Source organism: Schistocerca serialis, chromosome 4 (genome assembly GCF_023864345.2).
Source record: "Schistocerca serialis cubense isolate TAMUIC-IGC-003099 chromosome 4, iqSchSeri2.2, whole genome shotgun sequence".
Classification (NCBI taxonomy): Eukaryota; Metazoa; Arthropoda; class Insecta; order Orthoptera; family Acrididae; genus Schistocerca; species Schistocerca serialis.
In genome coordinates this window covers 604,728,610-604,752,981 of record NC_064641.1, presented here as the reverse complement: position 1 = coordinate 604,752,981, position 24,372 = coordinate 604,728,610, and the positions used below count along the sequence as shown (strand labels likewise).

The window sequence follows — 24,372 nt, the reverse complement described above, 5'->3', positions numbered from 1 at the left end:
ATAAAATTTTTTGAAAGGATGTGCTGTCAGTGAAAAAAAGCCAATTTTTGACCTAAGAATTTGTCACCAACTGTTAAGATAGAGTTTCCAAACACTCTGAATCAGGTAAGAGTTTAATTTTAAGCCAATTGAGAAATATAAGTTCCTAGATGTGGGAGAATTTTAAAGCTAGTTGGGCCACATTTTCAATCCATTTTATGCCACAGAATTGCAAAGTAAAACCTGAAGACACTATATATTCTGTATATTGACACCTTCGCGTATGCAAATCGTGAAACACACAATACGAGGCTCTGAAAATGGTGGTCTTTCTCAATTTGTTTGTGACACTCCAGTTTTAAAAGTGCAATGAACTACCCTATGCGGGTTACAACCACCTAACTGCAAGAGTTTCATGTTACCAGAAATTTATTTTACTTCATTATTCAAAAACTTCCAAGCTGCAAAATTTTAGGAATATTCTGCAAATTAAAAGGGCCTTTCAAAGCATAGGCTCTTTGGCATTGAATAAAGACAGAATCAAAGTATCAGGTCGAGATCTGCGACTTATTTCAAATCCCAAAAACTAACATGGATGTCCATTCGTTTGTTGTTTTATTTTTGTATGGCGTCGGTGCTGTATACAGTCTGACATAAGTAATGTGTGGCTGTTGGCCACATAATTTTATGAAGCTGCTCACATTTGTTGAGTGAAACTACTCAAAATAAAGAAAAATTACATGTAACTTGTGGCTGGTCTACAATTTCAACATCCAACAGTCACTGGTTCCCTGCAGATGATGCTTGCTTTTGCTAACATGAAATTGCGTTCACAGCTTACACTGCCAATGCAGAGTCACGCATACGAATTCTCTCTCATTATTACCTGTTACTTGGCACACTTAAACATTGCAACACGTAAGATACACCAGGGTCATCAGGACACATTTACATTTTGAGTATGTTATGGGAAAAAATTAAACAGTTGATTGGAATTTAAATATTAAATTTTTAATTAGGATTTATTAGTACAATTTTAAGACTATATTCACAATTTGTCATCATATCTTATAGACTTTATGAAGTGATACAGTGACGTACAAAACATACAGAATGTGAAAAAACAGTTTTCAAATATTCTACACATCAGCTACAAATATTAAGATACACAATTGAAACTTCATAGTTAAACAGAAAATAGATTTTTACATCAAAATTATAAACCAAAAGAAAAGATTAAATTCAGTACAAAAGTTTCTGCAGGCATAACTTACAAGAAAATTTTACTGTAACTTTTAGCTGAATGTACAGCAATTATAAAAATATTTCACAGTATCATGAATTGCAATAAAATCTTAGTTTATGATAATTAAGTTTCTTTCCAGTCAGTTTCAGAAACTTGATTCATCCAAACTTCCAAAACTGTTTGCACACAGAACAATGGAACTTCCAAACACAATGGTGCTCGACATCTGGCACATGATTTAGTTTATCTGTGAGTTTCCTGGCATCACAGGTTGCTGAAACATCAAATCAAAGGCAAAATAATAGACATTTCAAGGGTATAGTTGCTCCAAAATTCAGTCTACCAGTGCCGTTTATAGCATACAACCAATCCAGTTCTTCACACACTTATCTAAAAGCCCCCCAAAAATAACAAAAACCAACAATTATCTTGATTTACATATTGTCAGTTACTTTTGAGACAGAATTTTGCTTTACTTATCTGGCAATGATGTAGTCTTTTTCAATGGTTCTGAGTACTATCTCTGAAATAATTTCATTGTTGAAAAGCAGTTCCCAAAATGAAAGTGTCCTTTTGTTTAGCTGTATGCAACGTCAAAAGGCTACATAGTAGGCAACATAGTGTTAAGTACTTGAACAAGGTGAAACAGATCAATATAGAGAATCTGCCCTCTTAGCATATTGTAGTACAAAAATAGTATCTAGAAATAATGGTGTGCAAATATTTTATCTGTTGCTAATTTGACATGTCCTGAACTCTTCTATAAAGCTTTTAAGTATACCAAATTTCCATTCAGACAATGGATCCAAGTCACACCATGTCTCTTCTGCCAGGTATTATTTCCAATCCACAGCAGCACAAGGAGGTAAAATAAAGATTAGCATAGTGTAGAATAAATTGATTGTGTAGTTCTATTTCTTTCTCAGTGAAAACAAACAAATTGTGCTTAATTTTGAATGATACATCCTTAAATAATATGCTTGAACATGTTGCTGAATATAATTGATTTATTTAGTATGTGCTTAAACATTACTACTATTAACTATTTACTTCTATGGGACACAGCAGGTGACAATTTTTGTAAAGTCATACAATGTAGACTTTCATGGCCAGCATTTTCTTGAATCAAAATTTCCAGGTTAAAAGGCCATGGTTGATGTGTAAAATTACTTCTTCCTGACGTTTCATCTCTAACTGCGGGAGACATCTTCCGAGGTAGAATGGAAGTTACCATTGTACCTCTGAAGATGTCTCCCACACTTGGAGTAATAGTTTTATACACTGACCACAGCCTTTCAACCCATAAATTATAGCTCTAGAATTCTTGTAAGGTTAGTATTATCTGATGGAAACTATAAATAAGTTATGTTACCATGAACAGTGCAGTGAGTTTATTCAGTTTCAAAAAGTTACCTGTCTAAGAGAAATCAGCATAAGACATCAACATGGCATGGCAAATGAGACTCATTGCACCTCAAATGTACAGAAAACCAGAATTTAAATACTGATCATCCTGATCTGGAAATGTAATACTGTCAAGTATAACCTTTGGATGTGTGTTAACTTTGCAGGTGAGACTAACACAGGGGATGGGATGATGTTTTACACTATATATTGTGAAGGAAAAAGACACCATTTTATCCAACTATCAACATCCCACAGCAATCAGTCGAGCAATGGAAGTTTGTCAGCTCCAGATGGGTTGATCTCAGTTTTTACTTTCGTGATTTATTTGTTTTTATTGACATATTTTTGGCAGTAAATAAAATACTTAAAAGTCACTGCCCAGTTTGGTGCTCTCCTGACATGCACTGGGCACAGACACACAATGGTAGCACTAGTACATTGTGTGTATCGAAAGTGTAATCAAGTATATTTCACAAGCCAGTGGTGAAAACTGCAAACAGTTTGGAACTAGTAAGGAATGTTGGCCTAAGACTTTATTGATTTTAGACACAATTAACGATTAGTAAAGATTATTGTGGCACAATGTGTAACGTCACATGACATTTACAAGCCAAATGTAACTAATCCTATTACAAAACAGTAGTTATGCTTCAATATGGAACAGTAAGTGGGCAGTGGATAATATGTGTTCAAAACAATGAACAATTTGTGAGTTCCTTCTCAAGTACTGGAAATACCATAAGAAATTGTGTGAAAAGATAATCCTAGACTACAGGATTCAAGAACAACCACATTAATGGAACTTTGGATTAGAAATTTAGGTGATACAGTTGCTCTGAAAATCACAGTAGAGATGAGATGCACAGCAGCCTCAACGTAACCAATACTAAGAACAAAAAGTTAGGCCCAAATACAATCAAGTGTGCACACTATCAAATAATTATTTGTAGGACATACTGAGAATCTGTCAACTTGACACATTCATCCTCACGAATACTACAGTGTCTATTGGTGGCCACTGTCGTACCAGGAAGCTTGGTGTAATCTTATGGCACTTTAATTCTCCGACTCGTCACAGGACAAGTAACTTATTAACTTATTGCTGCACATTAGCTGGTGCACTTATGCTCCTTGTGGCATGACAATGAGGAAACAAGAAGATATCACATTTATATGGGTTAAACTTTACTTATGGCTTAGGCGCCCTCGTGCAGTGATGTTGGCAACGACCGTGCAGTGCTGGAAATTATTCTCTAATATTTCATTTCTTGTAAGCACTTTTTCTAAATGTTCGCTTTACTAGGATAATTAATTTACTGTGCAGATGCGGGTACATGCAAGAACATAGAGTAGGAACAGGATTAACTATTTATTTCATGGTTGGTCGCTATTGACACCAGCACAGCACGCCACCTGAACCACAAGTAAAATTTTACCATTATGTAACTGACAAGGTGAAATGGCTAACAACGAAACAGGCATCCAAAGTTAGGAGGAAAAATCCCTAAATTCTCAAAAGAAGCATTCTGGCTATTAGTCTGGAGGGAGTTTCAAAAATAGTGAAAAAACGAACCTGTGTTGTTAGATTAGGAATCGACTGTAACACCAACAAATGGAAGTCTAGTATGTTAAGAACTGCACATCCACACTCTCATTGGAAAACTTTTAGTCTTATCACATACAGTACGAGCCTGTTACACTCCTGAACACAGAACAAAGAGGTAATCAATGCATAAAGTAACTACCATATCCCCCAACAATCAATCCTCATGTAAGGTCTCCTAATAGCATTTAAAGAGTTCACTGCATACCATTGCAGCTAGCAGAATTAAACTTTGATTATTTTGGCTAAAAATATCTTGGCTAACTATGTTGAAATAAAACTTTTTAAAACCTTTCCAAATAGCAAAAATGTTGCAAGCACATATCAGGTGCTGAAAAGTGGTGTGAAGGGGAAAAAAATTTCAAAAACTAATGTTTATAATTTGTGAGGGCAGTAGGAAGCCATTAAACTAGCATTATGTCATTTGGCTACTCACAAGTTTCAAATCTTAGCAATTAACACATTCGCTGTTGGCTTATGCAAGTGCTATTAACTTGTAATAAGTGTCAATTGCAGAATATGTTAAGCATTGAATCAAGAGTAAACAGAATATTGTGTTGCTGGTCACTGCTTCAACTTACAGAGACAGTCTTCACAAAGAACGCATTTTTAGACATCTGAGCGGCATGGGAGAGAATTATGGAGAAAACACTCATACAAAGTGAGTTCACAATCTTGCCTATATACTGTATGCCACATTCTGAGAAAATAATCAAATAAAAGGAACAATGTTGCTCTAAGTTGAAAATAATTCAAAGATCCTAGCACATAGCCTAACTAAAAAAAAGTTAGTCTGCACTTGACCAGAGTTGACCAACATGTCTAGTGCAGTCACACTGACTGACAGCAAATTACCACACTACTGAAGCACGATCTGTCCAATATGAAGTGCAGCACCTTCGACCTTCACTCTGAGAATCTTTCCCTGCAGCTGCAGGTGCCCTTGATGTTGGGATTGTAAACACTATGAAGTACATCTCCACACAGCTGAACTCTGTACCTAGCAGTTTAGCTAGGTGTCATGGTCAATGATACTTGCTTCATCCAGTACCATCTCCACATTCTGCTTGTGCTTCTCAGAGGCATAGTCGATGGTGTAGTTCCATCTATCACATCCATGCTGTCTTACAACCAACCTGTGTTTTAAAAATCTATTTATAGTGAGTCATAACTTGAATGAAAATTATAAAAATGTCGGGTATTGTCTATGTTGACAACTTCATTTACTTCAAGCTAAAAAGACTGTTCAACTAATCAAACTTTTGAATTTATGCACTAAAGGCTGAAGATGTCAATATCTAGTGGTGATTCTATCATACTGAGTGCTGACTACCACACTGCATTGTCTTCTTTAGCCTTTTCATTTGGTGTTTACTGCATCTGACACTTTCTCCTCAGTGAGCAAGGTAAGATTCTCTGAATTCAAGTTTAGTGAGGAGTAAAATAAAGTGTGCATGACAGTATTATAAGGAAGACTATGGAGTGAAATTTAGCCTCATTTAAAAACTATTGCTAAATATAATTCTTGGTGTAACTTGCATGTAATGTCCATTAAGGATGTAAACTGTAGTGTTTCTTATGGATTAGGGTGAAAGAGTTTATGTCCTATCTGCAGTGATTCAAAAGTTACAGCATTTTTTAATTTTCCTAGTGAAGTGTACTTCATGTGCGAGGTGTACTGGGACACGTGAACAAATCACCAGTGCAGACAGCATGATCCACAACAAGGATGTATGTGATCCTGATACAGTTTAATTCGTAACCAAGACAATTACCTATGCTTGTAATGTGAAATATTGGCCATAATATCAATACAGAAAGAATGTATCACACTATTACATAGCTATATTTGTACTAATATATTTTGTGAAGAAAAACCAGTCTGACAAGTGGTAAAAAATTTCAATTAAACAAAAGGACGCTCGTCTTTGGTATAAATCAGAAATGAAATGTCATAAGGAAGGTGTTGTGTCTAGACAAGACAGCCTAGACACAATGAGAGGAAGCCGAAAGGCACGCGCTTAAACTCACGCAGGCTGGCGTGAGTTCTGAAACAGGATACGTAATGAATGCTATAAAGAAAAGTACTTAGCTTCTGGAATACTTAACTTTAATCCACATTTGTAGAACATCGCTCTTGATGATACATTAATAGAATCGCAATATCAATTGAATACGGCGCCTTGCTAGGTCGTAGCAAATGTAGCTGAAGGCTATGCTAACTATCGTCTCGGCAAATGAGAGCGTATTTGTCAGTGAACCGTTCCTTGCAAAGTCGGCTGTACAACTGGGGCGAGTGCTAGTAAGTCTCTCTAGACCTGCTGTGTGGTGGCGCTCGGTCTGCTATCACTGACAGTGGCGACACGCGGGTCCGCCGTATACTAATGGACCGCGGCCGATTTAAAGGCTACCACCTAGCAAGTGTGGTGTCTGGCGGTGACACCACAGAAGGTTGTAGTTGACAAGCAAAATTTCAGATCAGAAAGGATCCACAAATACTGCCTGAATTTATAATACCATTCCATAGCCGTGTTGCAGCACATGCGCTGTAGTAAGGGAAGGCACTGATACCATCTTATCCTGCCCTGTCACTGGTTTAAATGTGGGAGAACAGCACCTGCAATCAGCATTTAAAACCAAATTGCTATAAATAACTTACAAGGGACTATGGCATAAAGCTGGAATAACATTTTATAATAAAGAGATGCACTAATGCCTGAATTCATAGAAAATCACTATTTGTTGAGTTGTGTAGCAACACACGCACTGTACCGATGGATGGATGTGGTACCACCACAGCCTGTTTTGGTATTGGTTGAATTGTGGAAGTTGAGCCTGCAGGCAGAAATGCAAACTAAGTTACAGTAAGTAATTTATAAGGAGCTGTGACAAAAATAAACAATGGCATAACACAGAGGTGCACTAATATCTTTATTCATAGTACTCACTATTCCTCGGGCTGTGTTTCAGCACATACGATGTAGTGAGAGACGGACCAGATACCACCTCAGCCTGTTTTGCTATTGGCTGAATCATGGGAGTTGAGCCTGCAAGCAGAATTGCAAACCGGATTGCTGTAACTTACGAGGAACTATGGCATAAAACTAGAATGATATTTTATAACAAAAAGGTACATTAACGCCTGGATTTATAATAGTCACGATTCGTCGGGCTGTGCTGTAGGGAACATGCTGTAATGGGGAATGGACCTGCTACACCCTCTGTATTTTTTATTGTTGGTTGCTTTTGAACAGCTGAACCTGCAAACAGTATATTATATTAGACTGCTGACATTAATAGATAATAGAGCACTGGTTAAATTTTACTTATAGCTCAGGCGGCGTGGTGCTGTGATACTGGCAATGACAGTTTATTTATTCTGTATATTTTGTTTCTTGTAAATACTTGTTCTAAATGTTTGCTTTACAAGGATAATTAAATTACTGAGCAAACAAGGGTACATACGAGAAGCTGACAACTAGAGAACAGGAACAGCATTAATTATTTACTTCATGATTGATCATTGCCATCAGCAGCACACTATGCCACTTGAGTCATACGTAGAATTTTACCAGACTGCTTAATTACAAACATTTTTTGCTGCAGGGATGTACGTTGTTGGGAGGGGAAGGGGGGGGGGCACTAGTAACATACCTTTTTCCACAAGTGCATCTTCTTTGTCTGCCAGTAGAGATAATTTGATCAAGCTGGATTCTTCTGAATTTGGTAACACCAGGGATGCATTATTACTCCTTTTGTTTTTCTTTGTAGAGTACAGTCTACGTTGAGATAAAATCTTTTGTGCTTGTTTCCTTTCTATTTGCAGCGATGCCTGTTTTTGCTGCAACATTCCGACAGCTACAGTTGCCTTTAGTGATAACAACATTTTTTTAGCAGTTTCCAAGTCATTTGAGGTCAGTTCAGATACAATACCAGAAAACTCTGCGATAAGTTCCCTTCTTTGGACTGACAAAGGTACAGAATCATTAACACTTTTTTTCGTTACCTCCACTAGCATTTCTGTTTTCTCGTCTACAATGGAAATATCTTCACTCTCAATAAGTGTAACTTCACTATTTCCTTGGTGTTCAGAAGGTTGCTGCTTTAACTGAATCTGGCAAACACTATGTATGTGCTTGCACATATTCCATTTGATGGTATAGTCAATACATGTACAAGAATACCTATGAATGCAAGCCCTACATTTAATGCACATCAATCTGCGGTTGCACTGAAAGTCATTATCGTATACAAAATAATCTGTTGACCTTCTTGAAGAAGAACGCACTTTCCAAACAGAAAACTCCATAGTAATGAAGTCCTCCTTAATATTATTCCCTGATTTATGCCGAAGGCGAATGTCCTTAAGTTTACTCGTCAGTTTACCTTTATTTCGCACAATAAGCCTGTCAAACAGCTTGTGCTTCACAAATGACATCAATGCAAAAATAGCTTTGCCTAAACGCTTGACACATGTACTACCTAGATATATATATTTAATAGTGCGATGCATTCTTTCTATATGCATGTTGGTTTTGATTCCAGCATTGAATCTATGGCAATATGCCCAACAATTTGTATTCCCAACATAGTTGTCTCGGAAGTATGTGGCAAATTGAACTGTATCAGGATCACATTCCAATCTCTCTAGCACAATATTTAACATCTCATCAAATGAATCTACATCCTGCTCATGCATCAAAGTTCTGATCTGCTTGTATACTTCACCTTTTTTTTTCTACACCTTGAATCTTACATTTGATATTCTTCCTCCAACATCTATCAACATGCCATGTACAAAAGTCGCATAGATGGAGCTGCCATGACATCATTCCATGCAATAAAGAAAGACTCGGTCAAATCAGACATAAAAACATTTGGCGAAATTGATCCAACCTGCCTCTTTATGTGCTGGAAAAATATGGACAGCATCTGGGAGTCATTCCTGTTAGATATTAGAAACGTGCATGTTGTTGTTGTTTTTGGGGAAGGAGACCAGACAGCGAGGTCATCGGTCCCATCGGATTAGGGAAGGACGGGGAAGGAAGTCGGCCGTGCCCTTTGAAAGGAACCATCCCGGCATTTGCCTGGAGCGATTTAGGGAAATCACGGAAAACCTAAATCAGGATGGCCGGACGCGGGATTGAACCGTCGTCCTCCCGAACGCGAGTCCAGTGTCAGAAACGTGCATGGAAACCCTTGTCTCAGATCGTCTATCACTAGCAGAGTTATAAGTTCAAAATTATATCCATTAGGACCATGTGTCCCATCAACACAAACGCAGTCGTTCCCATATTTCTTTAATATCTCGCCTTGAGCATTGTTCATAATTATCAATGCAAAATCAGAGCGCTTTAATTGTGGGTACGAATCAAGGACTACATCCTGTGGTTTATAGAAAAGCACACAAGGGCTGTCTCCACCATTTACTTCATTTACCCATGCTTCTACACTTATTGCATCATTATGGTGTCTTATTGACTTGAAGGACAAATTATAAGACTGATCTATATTATGTAGATCCTGTCTTGTAATCAAATGTATACTTTCCAAGTTCGAATCTACAACTGTATCTCGAATTTTGTCTAATATGACAGAATGGTATGCCACTTGCTATATCTGCAGCAATACTTTCCCTTTCTCTTTTTGTTAGTTGCAGATGACATAACTCGGATTTGTGGCCAACATGGGTTGAAACATATTTCACACAGCAGGTTCCATTCTTTTTCATATCTACTCTCATCTTAGCAGGGCACAGTGCATCAATCTTACTACTACCTTGCAATTTAAGACATCACACGTTTTTTCCTCTAGACACAAACTTACCAGACCGGTGACAAATATAAGAAACAACTTCTGAATCAACCTTAGTGTTTTGAATCACGTTCACTTTACAAAAGACACACGAAGACTGTCTATTGCACTTTAAAAGAGAGATGGGGCCCCTCCACGCCCGCGCCAATGTGGTGACCAAACCAAAAGTTCTACTGTCACCTCCGTAAACATGTTAGTTGTCTAGTAAGTGGATGCTGGGCTGGGCTGTGATGTTGTCCGTGCGTCTGGGTAAGGCTACGCATTAACACGGTCCATCAGGTGATAGATAGTGGACGAAACGCGAGTGAGGGTAGCGATTTGAAGAGCAGAGGAAAAAAAGTGCCATGGCTCGTGCCGTGGGAAAAAACCTCCGCGACAGTGGGATGGGTAGTAAGAGCAGTAGTGGCTTACTAGCTGCGATAGTTCATGCAAGGTTGGATTTGTTAGTATAGGTATCATGCATCATTACCATGACAAGCGATGGCGATGTGTCCCAGTTGTTGCTGCTGCTGCATTCCTGGAACAATCAAGATCGTTATACAGTAGTGGGAGATCGGCCATAGGTCATCTCACTGTGTGGGGGATGTGTGGAGCTTGTTTGCATGCAGTGTACGGTACGGCTTCCCTGTGTGGTGCCAGTTATTCGGCAGTGTATTCCAGCTGGATATCCAGTAATGGGTCTGATTAACAGGGGCTCGCCTGTGCCCTTATGTTTGCGTATGCTTGGCCATAGATGTTATGTCCTTACAAGTATGTCTTTTGGTCTTTTATGTTTCCATCTATGGTTGTGGTCGTAGTTCCCCAGATTCAGAATAAACGGGTTCTGCGAATGTCTGGAGTTTCTGTATAGTCTTGTGGTGAGTTTGTGGATTACCTCCGTGAGAGTCTCAAGTCGGTATTCCCGGTGAAGGTCCGCGATGCGTGTGTATCGTGGAGCATTGCTTATGATTTTGAGTACTTTGTTTTGTATGAGCTGCAGACGGCGCAGACGTGTAGGCGCAGCGTATCCCCAGACAGTAGCTGCGTACGTCATCAGGGGTCGGATAAGTGTCATGTACATGGACCTCGACACCCTTCTGTTCAGTGTGCTACGCCTGTTGAGCATAGCATAGAGCTGTTTGAGCCTCGCGCTAGCTCGGTTGGTCATGTGTTGTATGTGGTCCCCCCAGAGTAATTTCCGGTCCAGCCAGACACCGAGGTATTTGACTTTCTCACGGAAACGTATTGGGCGTGCATGTAGAGTTATTGGTCTGCAGTAGCGGTGTTTGCGCAGTTGCTTCGGTCTTCTAGTGAACAGAACGGCTTCGCACTTGTCGACGTTTACTCTAACACGCCATTTCTCCAACCAAGGCTCGGCCACTCTGAGTGCAGTCTGTAGGCGTGACGTAATGTTTGATGGCTTCCAATCTTGCGCAAGGATGGCTGTGTCATCCGCGTAGATTGCCATCATTGTGTTGTGTGTGGTTGGGAGATCGTTTATGTAGAGGTTAAACAGCAGGGGCCCTAGGATGCTTCCCTGGGGTACTCCCGCGTGTATACCGTGTTGTGTTGATTGTTTTCCCTGCACGTCAGTGTTGAAACTCCTGTCTGTGAGGTATGAGTGTATTAGACGCAGCAGCCCATCAGGGAATCCCGCGTCGCTGAGTTTGCGGATGAGGCCGTTGTGCCATAGACGGTCGAAAGCCTTTTCGATGTCCAGGAACACTGCCCCTGTAGCTTTGTTTATGTTGAAGCCATGTGTTATATGTTCAACGACCCATAGGAGTTGTTGTGTTGCGGAGTGGTGATTCCTGAAGCCAAATTGCTCCGGTCTCAGCATGTCATTTGTTATGCAGTGCCTAGTGATGCGTTTGAGAATCACCTTCTCAACAATCTTACTGAGCGAACTCAGAAGGCTGATGGGTCGGTAATTTTGTGGGAGGCTGTGGTCTTTCCCCGGCTTCCTGAACATCAGGACCTTGGCCGTCTTCCAAAAGGTGGGGAAGTGTTGGTGTTTTAGTATGGCATTCGTTATGTGTGTTAGGCACTCAGTTGCTTTATCCGTGAACTCCTGGAGGACACGGTTTTGAATGCCATCATGACCAGGGGATTTCCTAGAAGCGGAATGCATTATAGCCCAGGAGACTTTGGCTGTGCTAGCATGTCGAATGTCGTCGCGCGATGGTTGGGCTAGAATGCGTGTAACCTCTTGGTCAGTAGCAAGTGTGAACACTGGATCTGATGGTACCAGGTTCGGTGTGAATGACGCTGCGAGTGTTCGAGCCATTAGTTCTGCTTTCTCTTCCGCTGAGTATGCAGGTCCGTCCGGCCCTTGAAGCGTTGGGGTGTATATTTTCTCCCGGGTGAAGTGTCGGGCTAGCTGCCACACACCAGGTCGTGCGGTGTCCAGCCCTTCAAGTTTTTGATTCCACTGTTGTGTTCTATGTGTTTGTATTTTATCGTGTATGATGCCCCGTAGTCTGTTAATGTGCCGTTTGAAGTACGGACGCCTGGTGCGCTGCCGTTGTCTCCTGAGGCGATTCCTCATTGAGATTGGGCCCAGGATTTCCTGGGGCAGGGCCGCACTGCGTTGTTGTGAGGTGCGATCAGGTATGGTGCCTGCCATTGCGTCCCGGACGGCGTTAGTGAGGGTTTCCACTGCCTCGTCAATTTGTCCTGTTTCGTTAATTTCGTGTATAGGTGGGATGTGGCTATCAAGCGTTTGCTTGAACAATGTCCAATTCGCACGCCCGTAGTCCAACATCTTGCGATGTTCTGTGTGCTGCAGTGTTTCCTCAATGTATAGTATTACAGGTTGGTGGTTTGAGGGCAGATCATTTTCAACGGTAACGTTGAGTGTCGCTGTAATGCCCTTGATGAGAGCCATGTCTATCACGTCTGGCCTGTGTCCCCTCTGATAGGGAATGTGCGTCGGTTCAGTCGGCGCTAGTATAATGTAGTTTCTACCTAGCGAATGTTCGTACAGTTTTTTGCCATTGGGATTTCGTATGCGTGAATTCCATTCTGGGTGTTTTGCGTTCAGATCTCCAGCGACTATTACTCGTGGTGAAATGTTGAGTAATGTGCTGATATCGCGTGTTGAGATGCCTACAGGGCTGTTGTATACCGATATCAGCGTGGTGTAGGCTCCGTTGAACTTGACTCTGACGGCCGTAGCCTCAATTTTTTCCAGTTCAGGGAGCTCTATGTTTGTGTGCTCAATGTCTTTGTGTATGACGATTGCAGTTCCACCTGCCACGGCGTCGCCCGGTCGGTCGGTACAATAGACACAATAGCCAGGAAAGTTTAATTGTTTGTGCGGTTTAAGTTTAGTCTCGCTCAGTAGTGCGACAAGGATTCCCTTGCGCTCCATGAACGCGGCAAATTCTGCCCTTTTGTTGTGGATCGAGTCTGCATTCCAGAACAGGATCCGTGACAGTGTATGCGGGTCTGCGTTATGGGCCGGGTGTGGTGTATTATTCATGTAAGAGTGTGAAAGAGTGTTGTGATGGCAGTGTGTATGACAGCCCAGTATTGCCCGGGTTCAGCGCTCATGAGCTGGGTGATGAGTGTAGTGACGGCCGTCAGCACCTTGGTAAGGATTTGAACGGTCGTGTGTCGGGGGAATAGTGTTTCCAGTATTCCCCCAGGTGGTGTGCTGGTGTTGGGTGTGGCAGCCTGAGGTGCTGTTGTGGAGTTAGCGGCCGCTTGTGCGGGTATTGGTGTGTTGTTAGGAGCGGCATTTGTGCTTTGTGGCAGAGGTTGTGGCGCCTGTGTTACTTCTGTGGTGAGGGGGATGGTAGTGTGAGTTACAGTCTCGGTGTCTTGTTGACTGTTTTCCTGTGTGTTGCTGTTCCGTTGTTGCTGTGTGGCCTGTTGTGGTGATTTCGTGTTCCCCGCCCTGTGTTTGCGTGTACGTCTATTCCTCCTCTGGGCTTGGGGTTCGGGGGGTTCTTGTGTGGGTGTGTTTTCCTGTATATGGTGCGTTTCTTCGCAGCGCGTGATTTCCGGGAGTGGGGTCGTGTTGTTTGGGGGCATAGGTGTTGGTACCGATGCTTGCTGGGTTTCAGGTGTTGCCTGTGGTTGTTGTGTGGCTGTTGCTGCGGTTGTTTCACGTGTGTGTGTAGGGCGCTGAGGTTCCACAGCCTGTGCCGCCCCGCCATGTGCCTCATCACTCACGCATATATACACAAACATAGCTGTCACCACAATCGATACTTCTCGAACATACTCGATATAACTTATTCTAGAACGATGTTTTAGAACTTTCTCATATCCGATATAAATGTATTACATTATTCCAACACACGTTCTTACATTTATATCGCGATGTTTAACATATTCCTAATTTTAATGAATTTTTCTTTACATAACGACTTTGTGAATTTATCTGCAACATTTTCATTTGAATCTACTTTAACAATATCAATGAGTCCCTGTAAATAATACTCATTCACAAAATGGTAATGCACTTCTATGTATTTTGAATTCTTTGTAAAATTACCAAACTTTGCTATATTTAATGCTCCTGAATTATCTTCATATATGACAATAGGTTTTTCAGATTTAACATTAAAAATGTCTAAAATATCATGTACAAGTTTCACCTCACTTAGAGCTTCAGACAATGCTACATATTCTGCGAAAGTTGAAGCCTTTGTAACACTCGCTTGTTTTCTTGACTTCCAAAATACAACATTACCAAATAATCTAATTACATAACCAGAAGTTGACTTTCTATCCACACTATCACCTGCCCAATCTGAATCCACAAAACAATGTAATATCTCAGCACTTTCATTCCTACAATAGTTTAATTTCAAATCTTTAGTTAAATATAAATATTTCAAAATTCTCAAAGCATATTTAAAATGAGTACTACTGTAACAACTTTGGAATCTGCTCAAGTAATTCACACTATAGCTAATATCTGGTCTAGTACCCGAACTTATGTACAAGAGTGCACCTATCAAGTTTCTATATCTAATGTCATTACAATCTTCATACGCTGGTTCTAACTTTAAATTTACTTCCATTGGAGTTGTACAAGATCGAATCTTCAATTTTATATTTCGCAGCTAACGAATCAATATATTTTTCTTGACTCAAACTCATAACTCTTGTTTCACAATCATAATTAATATCGATGCCAAGATGTCTTTTTACCTCACCTAAATCTTTCATATTAAATCGTTTTAACAATAAGTTCTTAATCTTAACAATTTTTTCTTTCCTCACACAGCAAATGATCAAATCGTCGACAAAAATAATCAAATAAATCAAGACATCTCCATCTCGCAATACATAAAGACAATAATCATATTTACTCCTTTTAAAACCTAAACTTCTTAAAAACTCGTCAAGACAATTGTACCAAGCTCGTGAGCTTTCTCGCAAACCATACAATGCTTTATACAATTTACAGACTCTATCCATACCATCATCATATCCTCTTGGCTGCTTTACATAAACTTCAGATAAAACTTTAAAATTTAGAAACGCAGTCTCTACGTCGATTTGTTCTATAACCAAACCTTCTTGACAACAGTATGACAACAAAATCTTTAATGTTTGCATATTGGTTACTGGAGAATAAATATCCTCAACGACTTCTTTTTGTTGAAACCCCCTGACAACTAATCTTGCTTTGTAAACACTTTCTGATTTCTTTGTGAAAACCCACTTTACATCAATGGCTTCTTTATCAACTGGTTTATCTACTAATTCCCATGTTTTGTTTTTGTTCAAGCAATTTCCTTATTCATCGCTTTTTCCCAATAATTTGATTCGGCGCTGTTAATCGCCTCCTCAAAGCTTTCCGGACTATTTGCACTGCAAAAGGTTACATAAATAAAATTGCTGTAAACATAATCATTTAATATTTTTGGTTTTCTTTCTCTAGATGATCTCCTCAACTCAAGTACTTTCTCTGGTTCATGATTATCAGAAAGCTTTTCATTTTTCTCAATTTCCTTCTGTTTTTCTATTAGTTCAGTTTCATTTTTTATACTTTCGTGTTCAGAATCACTAGAATATTCACTTACTGAATCATAATCTTTAAACCCAATACATTTAACACCACTTTCAACAATGTCCACATGTCGAGCAACAACTATCTTATTATTTATTAGCACTCTGTAGCCTACTTCACAATAACCCATTAAAACCCCCAAATCGGCTTTCCTATCCCATTTCGACTTCCTCAGTTGCTCAGGTACTCTTACAAAAACTCTACTCCCATACAACTTCAAATGATTAACATTAGGTCTTTTCCCCAGTAATATCTCATAAGGAGTTTTCTTTTCAATGGTGTTAGCTAAAGATCTGTTTTTGAGGTACGCTGCTGCACAAACCACTTCAGGCCAAAATCTTGTATCTACTCGCGCTTCGGCTATCAGACACCGAGACATGTCCATGATGGATCTGTTATACCTTTCAGCAGTACCATTAAGCTCATGCACATAAGGTGGACAAGCATTCAATACAATTCCTTTTTGTCTCACAAATTCATAGACATTTTCATTTAAATATTCCTTCCCATTGTCACATCTTATCTTTTTAACAGTTTTCCCAGTGAGATTCTCAACTTCATTAATATACTCTACAAAACAATTGTATACTTGATCTTTAGATTTTATGGTGTAAACACGAGCTGCCTTACCGTAATCATCAATGAAAGAAAGAAAATATCTTTCCCCATGCATTCCAGTAGTTGAGTGAGGCCCATTTAGATCTGTGTGAACAATTTCTAAGATTTCTTTTGCTTTGGTTCTATTATTTTTAAAAGGAACATTATGCATTTTGTTTTCGATACAGATTTTACATTTCATAAATTCTGATTCTAGTTCTGAAGGAACCCCATCTAACAATTGATGTTTACATAAAGTATTTAGATAATTGAAATTAACATGTCCCAAAATGCAGTGCCATTTTTCCTTTGTTGTCATATTATTGTCTTTACTCATAACATTAACATTAACTTCTCCTTTATTAATAGTACTACTCATTTTATACAACCGACTCTCTTCCCATGCAATCGCAATCAATCCATTAGCTTTATCAAAAATTTTAGCATTATTCCCTACCGATACAATTTTGTGATTATCTGTAATTTTGGCATAACTGATCAAGTTTTTGTCTATGTCTTTTACAAAGAAAACATCTCGCATATTAATTGGAACCATTTGATCATAGACAGGAAAATTACTAATTACATTACCAACTTTAGTAGCTTGCAAAATTTTTCCATCAGCAATTTTTACATTTATAGGTTGTTTTAAAGTTATACTCTTAGAAAAATATTCCTCATTATTAATAACATGATCAGTACAGCCACTGTCTAATGACCAATTGATTTGAATTTGATTGTTGTTACTTGACTCTACTGTTCTATTTTGACCTATCATAGAATTAACCTCTGTTATAAAACTACTCATACCATGATCACTCTGATGGTAACCTTGCTTGCTGTGATGCCGACCGCTGCTAAAACCATGCTGCTCTCCTCGACCACGTTGCCTGCTGCCATAACCTCCATGCTGCATGTTGCCGTAATTTCCACGCTGTACATTGCTATAGCCTCCACGCTGCATATTTCCATTACCTCTGTCGCTACTTTGAAAATGTATTCCACGATGCCATGTGCCTCTGTTACTTGTTCTTCCCTGGTTACAATCACGTTTGAAGTGACCTGCTTTGCCGCATCGATAACATACTTGCTCCTGATTTCTTGAATTCAATTTTCTTTCTGTGTGAAATGCATTTGATTTTACCTCTTCATTTCCAGTTTTTGCATTCAATAATTGAATCTTACTTTTAACGTATTCAACTGTCTGGTCCTCTTCCTTCAAGACGTCCACTAAGTCTCCAATATAGCTCATTGACTCTGGTAACGTTCGCAGCATATAATTTAACTTCTCCTTTTCCGTTACTTTAGCGCCTGCAGATTTCAGCTCATTTACAGTTTTTTCAAATGCACTGAAAAATGTCCCCGTATCACTGTAATCACTTAACCTCAATTTGTCCAACTTGTTTCTGCATAATATTTGAAGGGCTGTAGACTCTTTCGAATATAATTCATTAAATTTCTTCATGATCTCGAAAGCACTTTCTCTGTCACTCACGAATTCTAGTTGCTTATTTGTGATTGCACCATAAATATAGTTGATAGCCTTCAAGTCCTCTTCATCCCACGTTTCGTTGTCTGAGCTCACTTTTGCCCTCGTAGTCACTGTATGGCATTTCTTCATTTTTAGGTACATGATTATCCGCTGCTTCCAGTTCCCATCGTCCTCGCCATCAAATACAGGAATAGTTATATCAGCCATGTCGAACTTTCTGAATAACACGCGACGGCCACAATATAATATTTAACTTCTACTTTTCTTTTCAACCACGCTCTGCTACCACTGTTTTGAATCACGTTCACTTTACAAAAGACACACGAAGACTGTCTATTGCGCCTCATCACTCACGCATATATACACAAACATAGCTGTCACCACAATCGATACGTCTCGAACATACTCGATATAACTTATTCTAGAACGATGTTCTACAACTTTCTCATATCCGATATAAATGTATTACATAATTCCAACACTTAGCATGGGAACCACGACGGTTGACGAACTTAGAGAGCTTTGTCTGCTCAGTTTCCTCCTTCCACTCCTGAAATTCATCAGCGGTGCTAAAATGTAATATTTCACACATTTCACATCTACTTCATGTGCCGACTGTAAATGTTCAAACAGGCACTTTTCAGAAGTACTTCTTTCATTACACAGGGCGCACACAAACAATTTTTTCTGCTCTATTTGCAGTCCATGAACCTCTAACAGGTGTCTATTCAAATTTCCTTTTTTAGGATAGACCTTATCGCACAGATGACACTGAAAAATCATGTTGGACACAAAAATTTCACTGCTTACACGGACATCTCCACAGCACAAAGTAACAGTAGGGGCAAAATACACTTATTCCATACGTATCTGCTGACAAAACCACATGTGGGTGTAACTTTCGAAAGATAAAAATGTCTGCGCCACGGCTCTTTCGAAACGAGCAATCCTATTGCATATCGCTACCCTGAAATGCTATTGGTTATTTTCGTTTCTAGCCGAGCTCTCCCTAAAGGTTTCTCTAGAAACCTGTAAAGCCTGGTCCACACGCAACGATCTGTCTGCGCAGACATCGGCGCAAATGTCTGTACATGCAAAAGATCGCTGCTAATGTGGAGTGTGCCAACGCCACCTAGGAACAAGGCCTCACATCGTGAGTCTAAGGAGCCTGTGACGTCACCGGTAGGGGTCTGAGAAGCTAGGTACCGACTACCGACACACGTGATTCGTAGCGTTTCCATATTGTACTTTGTGCTGTTCGTGAGTTGTTATTTGATCTATACTCAGTTACGATGCCCCGAAGGTGTTGTATGCCGAATTGCAGGGGCAATTACGATAATGGACCTAAAGTCAGTGTATTTTATTTTCCATCTGACGAGAATTTAAGACGAAAATGGTAATCGGCTGTTCACAGACAAGACTGGACACCGAGTAAGCACTCTGTTGTAAGTATCAGTGTATTTGTTTGGTTAGTGTGTCGTAGTTACTTGAAATGTAGTACAGCTAAACAAAATACAGTAAACAGAAGAACGTATTTATAATCTCATACCTCATTAATTTTCGTTATATGTTTTAAAGAGAACTGTATGCTTGTTTTTAGATATGTGAACCGCATTTCAACAAGGACGATATTTTAAACAGTACCAGCATGTATGACCCGAAAACTGGTATCCTCTTGACAGCACCGTTGGATCGTCGACGCTTGAGAAAAGGTGAGTTACGAAACACGCTCTTAGTAAAGTACAGTGGCATAAGAACTATCTTTATTTCACTTATATGCTGTGAGATCGGTTTCATACTTCGTTATTAATTTTTCAGATGCAATCCCATCGAAGTTGCCTGGATGTCCATCTTACTTGTCGAGTCATCAAATTGCAGTACGAGAGGATCCAGAAATTCGTAGGGGGCGTTTAGAAAATCGTGCTCTTCAAATTGCTATCCAAGAAAGTGTGGACACACATGCGAAAATGATTGATGCGATATCGTTCGATAGTTTAGAACAAATGAAAACAAAGTTGAGTGAATGTGAAAAGCACAGTGACTGGGTAGTGATAAACAAATCTGACAGTGTGAGCCTAGTGTTACTAAAGCATAATCCTTACCCAAGAATTTTTTGCCACGTAGTTATAAGCAGTGGTTTATTACTCAGTGTCTTCAATAATGATATTGAAGTGAAATGTATTGGAAACATGAAATTTCCCATGAAAGTAAACAACATACAGGTGGTAAGTGATGTTCTTAAGAACATTTATCTTCTGTATAATAGTTCTGAGGCTCCTGTAGATAACATTTTGTCTTTAATTGACCAGTTATTGCAAAATTTTTTAGAAAAGTTACCAGGAAACGAAAGTAAAATTACATTTTTGAAGGAACAGATTTCATTTTTGAAGTGCAGAAGTTCAACTCAATTTAGGTATGATACTAACTCTATGATAATGTGGTCATTAGTACATTCTATAAGCCCACATGCTTACAAATTTTTGAGGAACACTGACAGTTTTTCTATGCCTAGTCCTAACACCCTTTCAAGGCTTTGTAGTAAACTCTCAACAAATCCTGTCATTGAGCGACAGGGTCATCAGTTTATGAGCTACATCACAAATAAAGTAGGTACTTTATCCTCAGATGATAAAACTGTGCTCCTGTTGATGGATGAAATTCATCTGAAGTCTCAGCTTGATTACAAAGCTGGAAATGTTGTAGGATGTGCCTTTAACACTGAAAAATTTTTGTGTGCAACCAGCGCCTATGTTCCTAGGTGGCGTTGAGTGTGCACACGACACAAACCCCAATCTACTACTCGCCCGCCATCTGTCGGTATAGAAAAGAAATATCAGTGGAGAGCGACTACGCTCCCCGTAAACGTCAAAAATTTAATTCAGTTATTTTGAAATATATAAATGGAGGAAGTTCTGTTGTGGTTTGTGTTCGCAACTTGTGCTGCAAAAAACAGTCAGACCAACCGCAAGAAACAGAGAAAGCGGTCAAAATGGTGTAGACATTGGCTGCTAAAGCGAAAGCAGTTTTCTCACGTAAATTTACTGCGAGAGTTAGCAGGGCGAACCTAACGACTGGCGAAATTATTTGCGGATGGATGTCGAAACTTACAATTATCTCTTAAAGCTTGTAACCCCTCATATTATGAGACAAAATACTTTTATAGAGAAGGGCAATTTCTCCTTATGAACGGCTGGCGGTAACATTAACATTCCTAGCAACAGGAAGGAGCTACAAGGATTTGGAATTTTCAACTGCAATATCGAAACAAGAGTTGAGTGAAATAATATCCGCAATTTTTCTATTAGAGCATTGTATGCGGCTGTCTTTTTGTCTCTGTCACTATATTCTTTACTTTAATCTTCCACAAACATGGGTGGTTTTTATATATTTCAATGAACTCACAAACTCTCGAGAACACTGACGAGTATCAGCCGTTTTAATGCCCTGCGCGCACAAATACAAACACTAGACTGAGAAAACAGCTGTTTCACGCCAGATTTGCGGCGATCTCCTGTCCACACGCTCCAACTTGTCTGCGCAGATGTGGTTTGAACCCACAGATTTGAGAGGTTTCGCTCAAACCTCCAACTCCCAACTTCCAGATTTGCACACACCTCAGGTTGGTGCAAATCTTCTGTTCACACGCAACGATCTGCCTGCGCAGATGTGATGTGCGCAGACATTTGCGCAGACAGATCGTTGCGTGTGGACGGGCCTTAAGGTTTCTCCCAGCCTTGTACAAACCGTCAGTCAGTGTTGCCAACTCTAAAAAACCCGTGTCGCTAGATTCAATATCAAAAGTCGCTAAAACTGGTTTACTAGGGGTGTGCTGAAACTTTCGTGCTGTGAATGGTGCAATAAGCCAGTGTGTGTGTGTGTGTGGGGGGGGGGGGGGGGGGGAGTGTAATAAAATATTAATAAAAATTCTCATACATAATTGCTATATTGTCTAAATTAAATGACGCATCACTTGCGACAACATACATATAAAATACGCTAACGTTTAATTAAACATGTTATCATAATTGACACAACACCTAAATTGTTGTTTCAATCACATTAGTCAAATATACTAGAAACAAAAGAAAGCAAGAACTCAAATTAGGTTACAAAATATATACATACCGGTATGTGTGCTATTCATCATCGTCACTCAGAAGATCGAATGGCTCTTCTGTTTCATGCTCTGACAGAACTGTAGTTCATGTAGAGGGTTGAACGTCGTTCAAAAGATGATGTTGCAGTTCGACTGCTTTTGTCGCAAAAGAATAATTTTTGTTCCTTCCAATAAGCTCCAATACGTCTGACGGTATGTCAAAAGACGCACAATCTTTATTTTGTTTCTTCAGCTGGTCTCTCAATATGATCAAAGCATTAATTGTTTTTAACGATAATCTGGTACGTTGTTTAGTTTTTATAATGTTCATCGAACTGAATATTCTTTCCACTTCTGCATTTGAATGCGGTAGGCATAGAACAGTCATTGCTAGCCGTGAAATCAAAGAAAAAGGATTCTCCCCTGTGGCATTTTTATACTGCACAACCTCACTCCAAAATCGAACAGTGTTAGTAGTGTTACTCCATCTAATGAAGTTGATATTATGCCATTCTTGCAGCATACCATCTATGAAATCACCACTAAAACCCAATTCTTTGGCTTCATCTGCTACAGTATTATTTTTATTCACTTTTAGTGTTTCTTCAACATTCAGCATTGACATTTTTTTCAGGATCGTAACGTTACTTGGCAGTCTTTGTTGAATTTCTTTTATGAGTTTCAGACTAAACTGAATGCATCTCTTCTTCAAATAAACTTTATTTTCTTTAGACAAACTTGACTCGGACAATTTCTGTTCAAACATAAAGCCAAGGTTCGGATTTGCTTACATACATTCGCTTGAAACTGGTGTTGTCAACAAATCAACAGTTGAAAAAACTATGTTTTGTCCGAGTGACTGCATGAGAAATACAAGTATATCTAGTAATTTAGTGGGGTCATTGTCATCTCCTTCAAAAGCTTTTATTGCTATTTGTATGTCTTTTAAAGCATGTTTAATGTAAATCATGTAAAGATGATTTGAGTCGTCACAATACATCTTGTGCAAAAGATTGGCAGTGTAACAATTGTCTTGAACCATGGCAAGTGATAAATGTAGCTTTAGTTCTTCCCACTGCTCCAGAACTCTTCGTATTGCTGGTTCAATTGAAAGCCAACATGTTGCGCAGACCTTCAAAATTTTTAGTGGCTGTTTTCCACAATTTATTGTCTCATAAACCTTTTTATATTCCTCTTGTCTTTTGGGTGAAATGGAGAACCAATTGTATGTTTCCCGTACAAGAAACTATGTTTCTAGGTATGGTATTCACTGAGGCGTGCGAAACTGCAAGCTGAAGAGTGACAAATGCAACGGATCAATACCAAATGCTTCAAACCATATTCTCTCTTAAGTTGTTCGGAAAGCTCATTGTTTATTCCAACCATTGCAGAAGCATTATCTGTGCCAATTCCCACCATATTAGCGATTGGAAGTTTGAGATCTTTCAAAGAATTCACAAGAACAGCAACCACATTTCTTGCATCTGCAGTTTCTACTACAGCGAGTTTGAGAAATGCTGATCTAATGGTTTGGTTGTTTACACTATAGTACCGTATAACGATACCTAGAATTTTAGATATTAATACATCTGTGGATTCATCTATTAGTACACTGTATTTTTGGTTACCTATATCTTCAACCAATAATTATGTAAAATATGGAGCCAAAACTTAAGTTATACTGTTAGTGCACTTTGTACGATGTAATTGCATGTTTTTAGCGCCCTCATCACCGGAAAACACCTTCTTGCACAGTATTCCTAAATGATCTACAGCTAAAATAGAACAATTTTCAGCAATAATTAAAGAAACCCCCCCCATGAACCATGGACCTTGCCGTTGGTGGGGAGGCTTGCGTGCCTCAGCGATACAGATAGCCGTATCGTAGGTGCAACCACAATGGAGGGGTATCTGTTGAGAGGCCAGACAAACGTGTGGTTCCTGAAGAGGGGCAGCAGCCTTTTCAGTAGTTGCAAGGGCAACAGTCTGGATGATTGACTGATCTGGCCTTGTAACAATAACCAAAACGGCCTTGCTGTGCTGGTACTGCGAACGGCTGAAAGCAAGGGGAAACTACAGCCGTAATTTTTCCCGAGGGCATGCAGCTTTACTGTATGATTACATGATG

General features: G+C 39.4%; 3 protein-coding genes across 3 annotated transcripts; 1 reads left to right on the top strand and 2 right to left on the bottom strand.

The window, feature by feature from the left end:
- Window positions 1-1,141: 1,141 nt before the first annotated feature.
- LOC126475394 (uncharacterized) lies at window positions 1,142-9,199 on the bottom strand. The gene is made up of 6 exons (XM_050103229.1): window positions 7,890-9,199; window positions 7,370-7,495; window positions 7,184-7,282; window positions 6,972-7,070; window positions 6,753-6,852; window positions 1,142-1,499 (listed from the first exon to the last, which is right to left on the bottom strand). Exons 1-2 carry the CDS (start codon window positions 8,932-8,934, stop codon window positions 7,371-7,373), a joined length of 1,170 nt encoding a protein of 389 aa, XP_049959186.1. The 5' UTR covers window positions 8,935-9,199; the 3' UTR covers window positions 1,142-1,499; window positions 6,753-6,852; window positions 6,972-7,070; window positions 7,184-7,282; window position 7,370.
- A 240-nt stretch (window positions 9,200-9,439) lies between these two features.
- Window positions 9,440-17,970, bottom strand: LOC126475395 (uncharacterized). Its single transcript, XM_050103230.1, has 2 exons — window positions 17,467-17,970; window positions 9,440-10,566 (listed from the first exon to the last, which is right to left on the bottom strand). The coding sequence occupies exons 1-2, from the start codon at window positions 17,930-17,932 to the stop codon at window positions 10,505-10,507; spliced, it is 528 nt and encodes a 175-aa protein (XP_049959187.1). The 5' UTR covers window positions 17,933-17,970; the 3' UTR covers window positions 9,440-10,504.
- A 1,814-nt stretch (window positions 17,971-19,784) lies between these two features.
- On the top strand, window positions 19,785-20,916 carry LOC126474634 (uncharacterized). Its single transcript, XM_050102113.1, has 2 exons — window positions 19,785-19,860; window positions 19,967-20,916. Exons 1-2 carry the CDS (start codon window positions 19,797-19,799, stop codon window positions 20,914-20,916), a joined length of 1,014 nt encoding a protein of 337 aa, XP_049958070.1. The 5' UTR covers window positions 19,785-19,796.
- Window positions 20,917-24,372: the final 3,456 nt, after the last annotated feature.

Excerpts from the sequence above, each read along its gene's own strand:
- LOC126475394 (XM_050103229.1), bottom strand. The coding sequence starts at position 8,934 with ATGCATGAGCAGGATGTAGATTCATTTGATGAGATGTTAAATATTGTG. Across the intron at positions 7,496-7,889 it reads AGATGCACTTGTGGAAAAAG|GTTCAGCTGTTCAAAAGCAA; the intron begins GTATGTTACTAG and ends TACTGTTTGCAG.
- LOC126475395 (XM_050103230.1), bottom strand. The coding sequence starts at position 17,932 with ATGCTGCGAACGTTACCAGAGTCAATGAGCTATATTGGAGACTTAGTG. Across the intron at positions 10,567-17,466 it reads TTACCATCAGAGTGATCATG|GAATGCAGCAGCAGCAACAA; the intron begins GTATGAGTAGTT and ends TGATTGTTCCAG.
- LOC126474634 (XM_050102113.1), top strand. The coding sequence starts at position 19,797 with ATGTATGACCCGAAAACTGGTATCCTCTTGACAGCACCGTTGGATCGT. Across the intron at positions 19,861-19,966 it reads TCGTCGACGCTTGAGAAAAG|ATGCAATCCCATCGAAGTTG; the intron begins GTGAGTTACGAA and ends TTAATTTTTCAG.